Raw genomic sequence first — 13,184 nt, 5'->3', positions numbered from 1 at the left:
AATTTAGTGTACATTCATTTGTACTGAAAATTGTTCAAGTTTCGTTGCTACGAACATAATTTGAAGTTTTGAATAAATACTGTGAATTAAAAAAAGGAGAAAAGTATACTTAAAATATAGTGTAAAACTTTTAAAAGAATTAATAATATTTGTGTTGTCATTTCTTTCTTGCAATTGAATTTGTTTGACTCCAATTATTAATTCGATTGGTATTATATGTATATATATATATTTTATATATTACATATTTACTATTTTTTTCTTCTTTAAGTGAATTTTAAGAATACATTATAAATATAAATAATACTTACATTTAGGAATATCTTTAAAATATCAAGAAATATAATATTTATATGAATATGCCGCTCTTTGGAAAATCACCAAAATCTCCATCGGAAATTGTTAAACAATTAAGAGAAGCAGTCAACTGCTTAGAAAAGGGAGACAAAAAGGTTGAAAAAGCCCAAGAAGATATAAGTAAAAATTTGGTAAGTCTATAAGTGTAACTTTTATAGGTAATATTGAAACTATGTACCACGTACCTACCTTAAGTAGAGAAGTTATTCAAAAAGAACGCGTAATCAAATGTATCATAGTTATGTATTTATTTATAGAAATATTTAAAAAATATTCATCTTAATTTTACTTGTAAGAAAGCATTTATTTTTTCTCTTACTTAGGTCTTAATCAAAAATATGTTGTACGGTACATCGGATGCTGAACCACAAACTGACATAATAGTTTCACAATTAGCACAAGAAATGTATAATAGTCATTTGCTGCTTTTATTGGTACAAAACTTAGCTCGTATTGACTTTGAAGGAAAAAAAGATGTAGCTCAAGTATTCAATAATGTTTTGAGACGTCAAATTGGAACAAGATCACCTACTGTCGAATATATTTGTACAAAACCGGAAATATTATTTACTCTTATGGCTGGATATGAACATCAGGAAATTGCCTTAAATTGCGGAACGATGCTACGTGAGTGTGCTCGATATGAGGCTCTCGCAAAAATTATGTTACACTCCGAGGAGTTTTATAACTTCTTTCGTTATGTCGAAGTATCCACTTTTGATATTGCATCAGATGCATTCTCAACTTTTAAAGAACTATTGACGCGTCATAAATTGCTTTGTGCCGAATTCTTAGAGCATAATTATGATAGAGTATTTTCAAACTATCAACATCTCTTGGACTCCGAAAATTACGTTACAAGGCGTCAAAGTCTCAAACTCTTGGGTGAACTTTTATTAGATCGACACAATTTTACCGTGATGACAAAATATATATCAAATCCTGATAATCTAAAATTGATGATGAACATGCTTAAAGAAAAGTCACGCAATATTCAGTTTGAAGCCTTTCATGTGTTTAAAGTTTTTGTGGCAAATCCTAATAAGCCTCGTCCAATTTTGGACATACTGCTAAGGAATCAGGATAAGTTAGTTGACTTCCTAACTAAATTTCACACAGATAGATCTGAAGACGAACAGTTTAATGACGAGAAGGCATATTTAATTAAACAAATTAAAGAGCTAAAACCACCAGCAGAACAATAGTATAGTTATTCACCACAGATTTATGGTCATAGTACAATAACATCAGAACAACATTTAGGTGTTTTGCCAATAAATATGGAAGAGCAATAAAATGACCTATTATGATTGTAAAATATATACTTCCATGTGGCCGAAATGTTTTGATATTATTGTGGTGAAATTAAGTTCTACTTTGTGAGTGTAGGCTCAAATATATGGTCTAAAAGCATATAAAAAATTAGTAAATAAAGGAAATAAATTTAAAAAAAAACGTTTTCTTGCTTTTTTAAAAGTATTGTGATAAAGTAAGTATTTCTCACGTAACCTTACCTAAATTACGTGTTTAAATGAATGTATTTAAATTTAAATCGTGCTTAAATATGTAAAGAGCTAAGTAGGAATCCATAAATATTACATATTAAAAATATTTTTTCAATCGTAAATATTTTCGAGCTCCGTATACCAAATCTATGCAATCCAAATAAAATTCATTTAGATTTAAATATATGTGTGTTTTTTCTTTATGTATGAAAATATTTATCTATTTATACAGTATAACTTTTTCTTTTTAAAGTAAAGCCTTTTTTTGTTTCATTGTATTATTTATATTGTAAATTTACTACGTATCATGATTAAAAGACAATAAAATGATTATACTATATATTACACCACTGCTGTTTTCATTACTTGTCAAACTTTTTTTTTATTTACATAGATATAGTAGGTATATCACTTGAAATTACATATCTGATACTTACATTTATTTAAGTACTGAGACATACAAGAATTTGTAAATATCAAATTTTGATGACGTCCAAATTAGAATACGTGGATATTTAAACACGAATAAAACATTAAGAAACAAATCAAAGATAGAAACAGAATGAAAAATATTTTTAAGATATAATATAAGATAAAATAAGTAGCAATTTACAGAATGGCAGATCCAGGATCAGCTACACAGTTTATGAAGATTGGCAGTGCCTTATTCTACGGCTTCTCCAGCTTTATGATTACAGTTGTAAATAAGACCGTCTTAACTACCTATAAGTTTCCATCGTTTTTAGTTTTATCACTGGGTCAACTATTCGCATCTGTGATAGTATTAAGTTTTGGAAAACAAATGAAATTTATATCATATCCAAGTTTCCACTTAGATATTCCGAAAAAAATATTCCCGTTGCCGTTAATATTTCTAGGAAACATGATGTTTGGATTAGGAGGGACTCAGGCTTTAAGTTTACCAATGTTTGCCGCACTTAGAAGATTTTCCATTTTAATGACAATGCTATTGGAAATGAAACTATTGCAAATAAGACCATCTTTTGCTGTGCAAATCAGTGTATATTCTATGATTGGAGGTGCATTATTGGCAGCAAGTGATGACTTATCTTTTAATTTACATGGATACGTTTATGTAATGTTAACAAACATTCTTACAGCCGCTAATGGAGTTTTCGTCAAGAAAAAACTAGAAACTGTGGATTTGGGACGTTATGGTCTAATGTTTTACAATTCGTTATTTATGCTGGTCCCAGCCCTACTTGGAACCTGGATAGCGGGAGACTTACAGCTAGGAATCGAATTTTCATATTGGAATGATCCCGTTTTTGTTGTTCAATTTATTTTATCTTGCATCATGGGATTTATACTTACGTATAGCACAATATTATGCACACAATATAATTCAGCATTAACGACGACTATAGTTGGATGCCTTAAGAACATTAGCATAACATATATTGGTATGTTTATTGGCGGAGATTATGTATTTAGTTGGCTTAACTGTATTGGTATCAACATAAGCGTGATGGGTAGCTTATTGTATACTTATGTTACATTCCGTCGAAAACAAATTAAACAAGTTCAAAAGTCGGATGATCAAATGCATCTTTTAAATTCTTCAAAAACAGAAACTGTGTGACCATAATTTTGTACCTCGCAATTTATAAAATTTATCAAAGCGTAGATATATATACCGACCCATCGAATGTGCAACCAAATTAATGATTAATAAACATATGATAACTTATACTAAAGAAACAAAGAGTATTTGATTTTAGGGCTTTAAATAAAATAATCAAATTAATCATTAGTTCATTTCTCTAAAAATTCTTAAAGCTTACAAACAAAAATACATATAAAAAGCGTTCTTTAATTTATTTTATTTTTATTAAAAATGTAAAGTTATTTGCGTTACAAAACATGCTACTGAAGTAAGTAATACAATATTAATAAAAATTAAGAAGATTTCTCGAATTTTATGAGCCAATCCTGATTTCAAAGATTTAAAAGGATGTTTATACCAAATAAAGTTAGCATCTTCTCGCCTAAAATATTAAACTTGCTATTAGATATGTGTTTATTACTGTCTTTGAATCAAACTTAAATATATGAGCAACAAATCATTAAGATAAATTTACTTTTTTCTAAGTTGATTTTATATAGACTACTAAGGTTTTGATTTTTTGTGGTAAAAATGTTTTGCTTTCTATTTAATAAATTTGTATGATGTACGAACGTATAAGCAAGGCGTATGAATGTTAAATTTTAAAAAAATAATGATGTGATGGTCAATAAAAACTGTTTAGAAAAAAAAAATTTAATTATGAAGATTATTTTTTTATTCCCTGGAGGTTGCGGGAAACATAAAGTATTTCAAAGTTATTTTGAGATGATCATTCTGAGTGAAAATCATAAGAAGAAAGGGGAGTCGCTGTCCTAGAGTTAAATTATTTAACTAAGTGATATTTATCCATTACTATTTCATTTTATATTATCTCATCTTTCATTTTATTGAAACATTTAATGTTTTTCAATTTTTCGAAAGTGAAAAACGTAAATTCATTAATTAAACTTATAATATAATAAACTTAAAATTAAAAAAAATACTTACTTCGGAAATGAAAGAGAATTCGGTGGATTTCTTCCTAATCCAACACGTTGCACATTATCAAATTCTGATACGATTTCCAATTCCAGTTTAATTTTTCCCTGAATTAAAAATCATTATAGCTAAATTATTATTTTTTCAATTTTAGATAATTCTTTTAAATTTATTTAAAAATACACATTACTTTACATATTCTAAAATCAGATAGAACAAATGTGATCATGTATATTCCTAAAACGACTTTAAAACTTAAAAAAATCTATAGATTTTCTAAGTAATTTCTTGATATTTTTACTATTACTTTAATGTTGATAGTGTTTCGCGTTACATTTTTGAAATACATGGGTTTTTAAAATTATTTGTATGGAGTAATCATGAAATTTTATGAACTTTGCATTATTTTATGTGACATTGTTATTAAATTAATGTTTTAACTTATTTTTTTCTTTTCCACAAATTATTTTGAAAAATTTTTCTAAAAAATAATTTTTAAATTTTTAGTCGTTACTTTATTTTGTTAAAAAAATATACTTCTTGATTTTTCATTCAAAATGTTCATAAAACTATTTAAAAAGTTTTAAATGTAAAAATTGTTTAGAAAAAACAGCTGAAATTTCACAAAAATCTAACAAAATTTGATTTTCTAAGTCATTCAATATGAAATCAATCAATTACAAAATCAACAATTTTTTTCTATTTTCCTATGGGGTGCAATAGAGGTTTTTGTAGAGATTTTCCTCTCATTAACTAAAACAGCTCTAAAATTTACATCTTGCCCTGACAACATTGTAAATCAAATAAATTTGATAGAAGCCACCTCCCTGAAGTAAAATATTTAGTCCGTAGCAAAAACTGTACAAATGATGAAGAACACGACAATAAAATATATTATTATTATTATTTTCCTATTGGAGACGAAACGCGAAGTAAGCCAAGTTTTTGAAACACCCTTAGTCATATATAAAAACGAGAATGAATTGCATTCGTTTATAAAACGAATGACTTGACTGCATTTCAATGTGTTCAATTCCATGATTTTCGAGTTTTCCCGAAGATTTTCATCAATTTTCACTTCTCATGTTAATCGCGAGACTCCCTGACCATTTTAAAATTTTTCAATATTTTCCGATTTTTCATGATTTTCCTAGTTTTTACGAAGTTTTCCACTAACTTTAATCGAAGACAAAGAACTTTTAAATTTCCAACGGATAATTTTTTAAATATTTGTAATTTGTATAATGCTGTCAAATCTGTCATTTAAAAAGAATTCGCTAACAAAATTCAAAACAGAATTCAAACAAAAGTGGCACACCACACAGACGGACGGACGACAACTCGAGCACAATACCGCATTTTTTTCAAAAAAATTGAAATGCGGTAAAAATAAAGTACTAATAAAAATTCAAGTTACCGTTTGAACAGCCTGATGTTTTCCTTGGTCAACTTGAAGCCCAAAAACTGGAAACCACCCCTTAAGTTTGCGAACAGTAAACAAATTGACTCTGCTCCATTTATTTTTCAGATAACAATTTGCAGCTTTTCTACTTGGTATTGGGCAATCAGATAGTGGTATAGACAAAGTACCAAGAAAATCATCAGAAGAAAAAGAGTCGCTATCCCATATTTGAACTATTAAACGAGGTGATAGTTTCGTTTCCTCATAAAAACAATTATTTTTTTTTATTATCTGAAATGAATTATATGTTTCAATTTAGGCTAAAATAATAATCCTAAATGTTTCAGGTTTCATAGACCTTCTGAACATTAGGTAGGATGTATATCGAGTATCTTGTAGTGCAAAAAAGTTCACTTTTCTTTACAATTGTGAAAAAATTACAAGTTTTCGAACATAAATTTTGAAAATTAGGAGGGATGGATGTTTTTCTTTACAAAGTTTATCATTTTTCACTAAAAATTTGAAAACGTATGAAAATATCAAATTTAAAACTGATTTTAACGGAAATTTTGATTTTTTTTTTTAAAGAATATAGGTCAAAAATGTACTAAAATTTGAAATTTTTCTCACATTTTAGATAATCGATATCCCACCTATGATTTTCAGAAAAAATTTCATAGGTAGGATGAAACCTGAAACATTTAGGATTGTTGTTTTGGCCTTATATGATATATATATAATATATACTTATATACATATAAAAAACAAAAGTAAGCTACCATATTTTCTTCTACATTGTATTTGAAAGGGAATATCATACGCCAATTAAAATTTGCTTTGCCTGTTGTAGATCGGTAGTGAATATCGGTGTACTGTGGTATATTTGAATTGTTCAGCCAACTTAGATGTGTAATAAAATATTTAGCATAAATATTCATGTCAGTAATTATTTTTAAAATATGCATCACCATTTAACGTAAATATCAGACATTCTCTTTCCAAAAATATTTTTCTCGTTAAGAATGACATCAGCTGTGCTCCAAACGATAATTCTCAATTCAAAATTAAATATTGACTTAAGCATAAGCTCCATTGATTTTGGCAAATCATTTATATCATGTAACTCTATCCATAATTCTAATTTTCCTTGCTCAATTCCATATTTATCTTTTCTATACAAAGCTCTAGTTTCTACATGTGCAGGTACTAGCTTAAAACCAAAAATTTTCTGACTTTGATGTAATGCTTTGAGAGCAATATGTTCTTTTGAATTTTTACTACTCTCTAACGAACTATTAGAAAAAATTGTGTTCGCAATTTTGACTTTATTGTCAAAATAAAACGGTGGTTCAAAACCCAAGTCCTTACAAATGTTTGCTAATATCTGTGATGGCTTATATTTATAACGCCAAGTGTTGTCATAATTTTTTGGGATGCCAAATTTGGCGTGGTGTTTTGTATACCAACGATTTTCAATATCAACTTCTGTAGATCCAATCAAATTATAACGGTTAATTTTTTGTTTAGTGTAAATTGAGATTTTTATCATATAGTCCCTTTATAAAAATAATATTTATGTAGGTAAAATATTTTTATTTTTAAATCTAATTTACCATACTCAGGAATTGTTGCGTTAAATTCAAATGTTTTGCCACATGTGTTTTCAACATTATCTTCGATACATTGATGTCCCACATTAAGCCTTACAAAGGTATTATGTGATTTATGTTTACTTTTATTTAAATTATAGCATAATGCTTGGATAATGTAACATCTAACAACGATTGTTTTTTGTTTTTCAATTTTCATCAACGTATGAAATCTAGAATTAATTTTTTTGACAAATTTTAGTTTTCAACAATGTATTCATCAATTATGTCGGAAGTTAATTTGAACAAATAAATAAAAACTTTAATATTAATAAGGCACCTAAAAAATAATTATTTAAAAAATAATTTTTCATTATGTTAATAAAATTATGTTCGCAGGAATAATGTGACAAATATATACTACAATTCAAATTTGCTTGCAAATTCAACATCTATTTCAAATTTATTTTGAAAAATTTGGAATTGTGCTGGTTCATCCGTCCGAATTATCAATATGTGTTTTTTGTTAAAAGGGAACATTGTTATACAGATTAGTTATTAATTCAACGAGTACTTTTATTTTAAAAATTACATACTTGAGCAAATATTCAGAGTTTTTTTGTTTGTTCGAAGAAACCAGTTTTTTTGATAATTGATGTTTCTCAAGTTGAAAAGATGTTTTAAAATAACATTTTAAGTTATTTAATGAAGTGTTACTATATAGAGGAATAGTATTTGCCCAATCCTCAAATTTACTAAACATATCTTGAAGCTCTAACTCAGATTCATACATGACCTTTTTTTGGTGGTTTTTGAAAGTTCTTTTAGTTGGAATATAAAATTTCAAAATGGAATTTTGCAACAAAGTCCTGACTTTTTCAAACTTTTTAATATATCCCTCATGAAGATAATAATCAATTGAGTATAAATCATCACTCGATAATCCTTTATCTTTAGTTGCAGTGTTGATAAAATTATTTGATTCAGCTATCATAAAACAGGTACTGTCAAGATTTTTGATGTATTTAATTGTAAATTGTGGTGTATATTCTTTTGTTTCCAAAATGTAAACATAAGTAAAAACAATTTCAGGAAAAAAGTTAAAACTTCCTTCAGTTTTCCTTTCTATTATGATTGATGTTATAGTTTTATTATCAATACTGTATTTTATTATAAAATTGCCTTTAGTTAATGTATTAAACTTGCTAATCTGACGTAAACCTATGGATATTGCAGAAAACCTATAAATAATAATGGTGTTTCATTTATAAATCATTAATAATTTTCATGATCATCATAATTTTTTAATCGTTATTATTGAAACAAATATTACTTCAAATATTCTTCATCATATTTATAAATAAAAAAAAAAAATTAAAAAAACTCACTTATATTGATACGATTTAAGTTCAATCATTTTTGGTATACCAGAATAATAGGTGACAGTAGGTACTAAGTTTTTAGAAAAATTTATTTCAACCAGTTCAATGTCAATTGAAATAGATCCAACTTTGTGACCATCATGATAAAGATTTATTGTATCAGTTGCATTCTGCATTAATAGTAACGAATTTGTGTTATTTTTATAAATAAATAAATGAATAACACCCCCGGTACACGTCAAAATCAAAGTTTCCGGGCTGAGTAGATTTGTCTTAAAGATTGGAAAAAACTACTAAAAAAAGTTTTGGTTCGGGCTCTAAACGCCTTCTACTTTTCGAGATCTGGAGGTTTGAAGTTTGTATGAATTTGAGTAAATTTTGATATTCTTCAGCTTCGAGCTACGGATATGACGTGTCGAATTATGTAGCGCAAAATCAGTTCTTTGAAAGCTACATAGATAAGCCATACTATATTGGAAAATTTGGAGAAATAGCTTTAAAAAGGTTTTAATATCAGGCTTTTATTGTAGGCTTTAATAAAGCTTTTATAATCCAAACATACTCTCAGCTCAGCCCGGAAACTTTGAATTTGATGTGTACCGGGATGTAATTTTACAACTTACATGAAGTCTTTGTATTTTGTTTGTACAGTTTACGTGTTTTTGCTCCGATGCATATAATAATTGCATCTGTGGTATGACAGATCCAATTCCCATGATATTTCGATTTTTCTATAAAAAAAAAGCTGTTAATACTTTTGATTGTAGTATTAAAATGAATAAATTCTCAATGTAGTAAAAATGAAATATTTTACCGATTTTTTACTGCATAAGATAACGATGAAGGATGGAAAATCATTTACAGTCAATATTCCCGATAACCTTAAGTCATTTAATGTCAATGTTTGATTCCAAGTAAGGTGAAACGAATCGTTCATGGCCTGGAATAATAACAATTTATTATTATTTTTCTTTTTAATATTTGAGAACGTGCTATAATTTTTATGATATTATTAATTATGTTTTAAGTTAAATTATACATCTTAAACATAATGTGAAAAATTAAAAAAAAATCGTATATTTAGCTTTTTTCATATTGTAAGATTCATAGTGTACTTCTACTATGGGATCGTAAGTAGAAGGTCCTGGATTTTTGTCACAAAGGTTATACAGTTATTTAGAAAAGATGGGATGAATTGGAAATTGGATTTTAGATCCTTTAAGTTGACACGTAATTTAAGTTTTGACTTACCTTCGTTTCTAATTTATTGTATCCAATATACATAATCAACTTGAAACACAAATTGAGATCTTGGATTTCTTTTATAACTTTCATATTTTTTATATACATTCTGCAAAAAAACAACCGTTCGCTAATATTATCTAAAAATATTTTTTCTGCATTTTCAGAAAAAGAAGGATTGCATATCGGTGTTCTTTTGTTATTCCATGTCAAAGCGATAAAAGATATGTGTCCAGCAAAACAACTATAATTCAAACATTGGGTTTTCTAATTAAGATGAAAATTTTTTTATATTATTAAAAATAACTCCCATATCACACAACCTTTAATAAAATGTTTTTTCGTTTTCTCCTGAGTACTTCACCGCCAGAACAAATTAAATGATGTATTTTTGAACGTGCTATCATTTTAAGATGTCCATTGATAGAAGCTTTAATTAAAAGATCAGGGTACTGCGCATAAAAAAACTGAAATAAAATAGTTAAAACTCAATATTTAATAAGGTTCGGTTAAATGACGTTAAAAATTAAACAATGTTTATATTTTTTATGTTTTTTTATGAATAACCTTACATCAGGATTCAAAATTATTTTTTATTTATTTTTTATAGATCCTTTATATTCTGTCACTTTGTACACGTCTCACAGCTTTCCCTTAACAGATAGAAGGTTCATTTTTTCTACAGGTCATGCTTATTTTGCTTCATTTAGGTCCCATTTTTGGAATCGAGGCATGATCCCAATGCAAAAAAAAAATTTCCCCAAATAAGAGTTCGAAATTATAACGGAAAATAAACGGAGAATTCAAAATAGAGAAAGTAGTCGTCTAAAGAGCGACATACTAAACCGCATTTCGATGTTGCATTTGTATCTTTGCTTTTCGTACTACTTATTTCACATTTTCAAACCCCTCGTTTTGCATTTTCTAACTCCTCATTTCACATTTTCGAACTCCTCATTTCACATTTTCGAACTCCTCATTTCACATTTTCGTACTCCTCATGACCCTTTCACAATTCCATACACCTCACAACCCAAGGGACTGCTCACAGACCTTCGGGGTCCTCAAATAACAAAGAATTACAAAAAAAAATGTTGGGACACACACACACAGACGACAAGTCGAGTTTAATACCGCATTTTTTCCTCGAAATGCGGTAAAAACACCGCATTACACTGACAATTGAAGTTGCTTGTACAATCTTGAAGTTAAGTTTTTCTTAAAGATGGGAAAAAACTACTGGACAAAAGTTCTACATTCATCTTTATATGTGTCCGCTGAGCTGAGATATCGAGGTCTGAAATTTGTATGAAAATTGGTAAATTTTGGTACCCTTTAGCTTCGAGATACGGTATCAACCCGTCAGTTTTCTGTAAATATTTTCTGTTTTACGTAAGGTACAAAAACAAATGATAGCTTGTTCGAAAGGTACTGATACAAGCAACTTAGAAATAGCTACATACAGATTTTTAGTGTTAGGCTTTTCAGGCTTTTTAGGCTTTGAAATATTTGTTTTGTGTAAATTTTTCAAAAAATTCAATTTTTTAATATTTAACGAAAAATTTTAGTCTTTAGAAAATTAATTTCGTGTTTTGAGAATGAATAGCTCCAAAATTTTTGTTCTCTCATTCTACAGCCTTAATTTTCATTCCAAAAATGAATAATATGTAGTATAAAATTAGTTAGCTGTTAAACTTTTCTTTTGGCTAAGGAAGCAACATGATGAATCATTATTGTACCTCAAAATAAAACAGCTGCAAAGGCTAAGTTATCAATTTTATTTGTTTACAACTAATAATTTTCGTTTAAAAAGTTGATTTTTTTGAAAATTTTACTCAAAAAAATATTTAAAAGCCTAAAAAGCCTGAAAAGCCTAACATTCAAAGCCTATCTGTAACTCTTGTCAAATTGCTTGTTTCATTACCTTTCCAACAAGCTATAATTTGTTAATGTGCATTGCGTAAAACTGAAAATATTTAGAAAAAACTGACGGGTTGATGCCGTATCTCGAAGCTGAAGGGTACCAAAATTTGCCCATTTTCATACAAACTTCAGACCTCGATATCTCAGCTCAGCGGACACGTATAAAGATGAATGTAGAACTTTTGTCCAGTAGTTTTTTCCCATCTTTAAGATTGTACAAGCAACTTCAATTGTCAGTGTAATGCGGTGAAATATATTAAAAAATATATTGAAAAAAAAATTTAAAAAAAAATATTTATAAAAATATAATAAAAAATAGAGAAAGTAGTCGTCTAAAGAACGACATACTAAACCGCATTTCGAGGTTGCATATGTATGTTTGCTTTTCGTACTCCTTATTCCAGATTTTTTTACTCCATATTTTACATTTTCATACTCCTCATTTCACATTTTCGAACTCCTCATTTCACATTTTCGAACCCCTCATTTCACATTTTCGAATTCCTCATTTCACATTTTCGAGCCCCTCATTTCACATTTTCGAACTTCTCATTTCACATTTTCAAACCCCTCATTTCACATTTTCGTACCCCTCATTTCACATTTTCGAACTCCTAATTTCACATTTTCGAACCCCTCATTTCACATTTTCGTACTCCTCATGACCCTTTTACAATTCCATACACCTCATAACCCAAGGAACTGCCCACAGACCTTCAGGGTCCTTAAATAACTAAGAAAAAATTATAAAATTACAAAAAAAGTTTTTGGAAAACTTAAATTTCAAATTTGAAACCAAATTTGAATTCAAATTCAAATTTGAAAAGTTCAAATGCTTGTATTTCGAAAAACCTTTCCAATGATATACATCATACCTTTCAACTCTCCTTGAAAGTCAACGAATTTGAAGTTCGCATTTCGCAAATTCGCGAAAAAACAGCAAATTTGCGAATTTGCTTTTGTACTTTTAGAATTTGCAAAAATATTTTGAAAAAGTTGAATACTTTTCGAGATATAAGCAGTTGAACTTTTCAAATGAATTTGAAACACAAATTTGAATTTGAATTCAAACACAGTTTTCATCTACACACACAAACACTGACAATTTCGAAATAAATTTACTAAAATTTTATTGATTTTCCCAATTTTTTTAATTCGAAATTTGAAAAACATGTTTAAGTATGATGTTTGCTAATTTTTTTACTTTTTACAAATGTT

General features: G+C 28.0%; 3 protein-coding genes across 7 annotated transcripts; 2 read left to right on the top strand and 1 right to left on the bottom strand.

Annotated features, from left to right (window-relative positions):
• The first annotated feature begins 75 nt into the window (after positions 1–75).
• LOC134831798 (protein Mo25) lies at positions 76–1,827 on the top strand. 4 transcript variants are annotated; one of them, XM_063845613.1, is made up of 3 exons: positions 76–209; positions 318–488; positions 681–1,827. In XM_063845613.1, the coding sequence occupies exons 2-3, from the start codon at positions 354–356 to the stop codon at positions 1,560–1,562; spliced, it is 1,017 nt and encodes a 338-aa protein (XP_063701683.1). In that variant the 5' UTR covers positions 76–209; positions 318–353; the 3' UTR covers positions 1,563–1,827. The 4 variants fall into 4 exon arrangements, with proteins under 4 accessions (XP_063701683.1, XP_063701686.1, XP_063701685.1 ...); XM_063845616.1 differs by having other exon boundaries at positions 86–103; XM_063845615.1 differs by having other exon boundaries at positions 86–121.
• Positions 1,828–2,269: 442 nt separating this feature from the next.
• LOC134829896 (UDP-sugar transporter UST74c) lies at positions 2,270–3,596 on the top strand. 2 transcript variants are annotated; one of them, XM_063843191.1, is made up of 2 exons: positions 2,270–2,920; positions 2,984–3,596. In XM_063843191.1, the coding sequence occupies exons 1-2, from the start codon at positions 2,479–2,481 to the stop codon at positions 3,463–3,465; spliced, it is 924 nt and encodes a 307-aa protein (XP_063699261.1). In that variant the 5' UTR covers positions 2,270–2,478; the 3' UTR covers positions 3,466–3,596. The 2 variants fall into 2 exon arrangements, with proteins under 2 accessions (XP_063699261.1, XP_063699260.1); XM_063843190.1 differs by having other exon boundaries at positions 2,270–3,595.
• Positions 3,597–3,658: 62 nt separating this feature from the next.
• Positions 3,659–8,836, bottom strand: LOC134828749 (fer-1-like protein 6). Its single transcript, XM_063841736.1, has 7 exons — positions 8,808–8,836; positions 7,449–7,532; positions 6,799–7,386; positions 6,610–6,730; positions 5,846–6,121; positions 4,438–4,535; positions 3,659–3,871 (listed from the first exon to the last, which is right to left on the bottom strand). Exons 1-7 carry the CDS (start codon positions 8,834–8,836, stop codon positions 3,715–3,717), a joined length of 1,353 nt encoding a protein of 450 aa, XP_063697806.1. The 3' UTR covers positions 3,659–3,714.
• Positions 8,837–13,184: the final 4,348 nt, after the last annotated feature.

The sequence above is a fragment of the Culicoides brevitarsis genome, chromosome 2 (assembly GCF_036172545.1).
Source record: "Culicoides brevitarsis isolate CSIRO-B50_1 chromosome 2, AGI_CSIRO_Cbre_v1, whole genome shotgun sequence".
Taxonomy (NCBI): domain Eukaryota; kingdom Metazoa; phylum Arthropoda; class Insecta; order Diptera; family Ceratopogonidae; genus Culicoides; species Culicoides brevitarsis.
The sequence above is the reverse complement of the archived record's forward strand: the minus strand, read 5'-3'. Positions and strand labels throughout refer to the sequence as shown.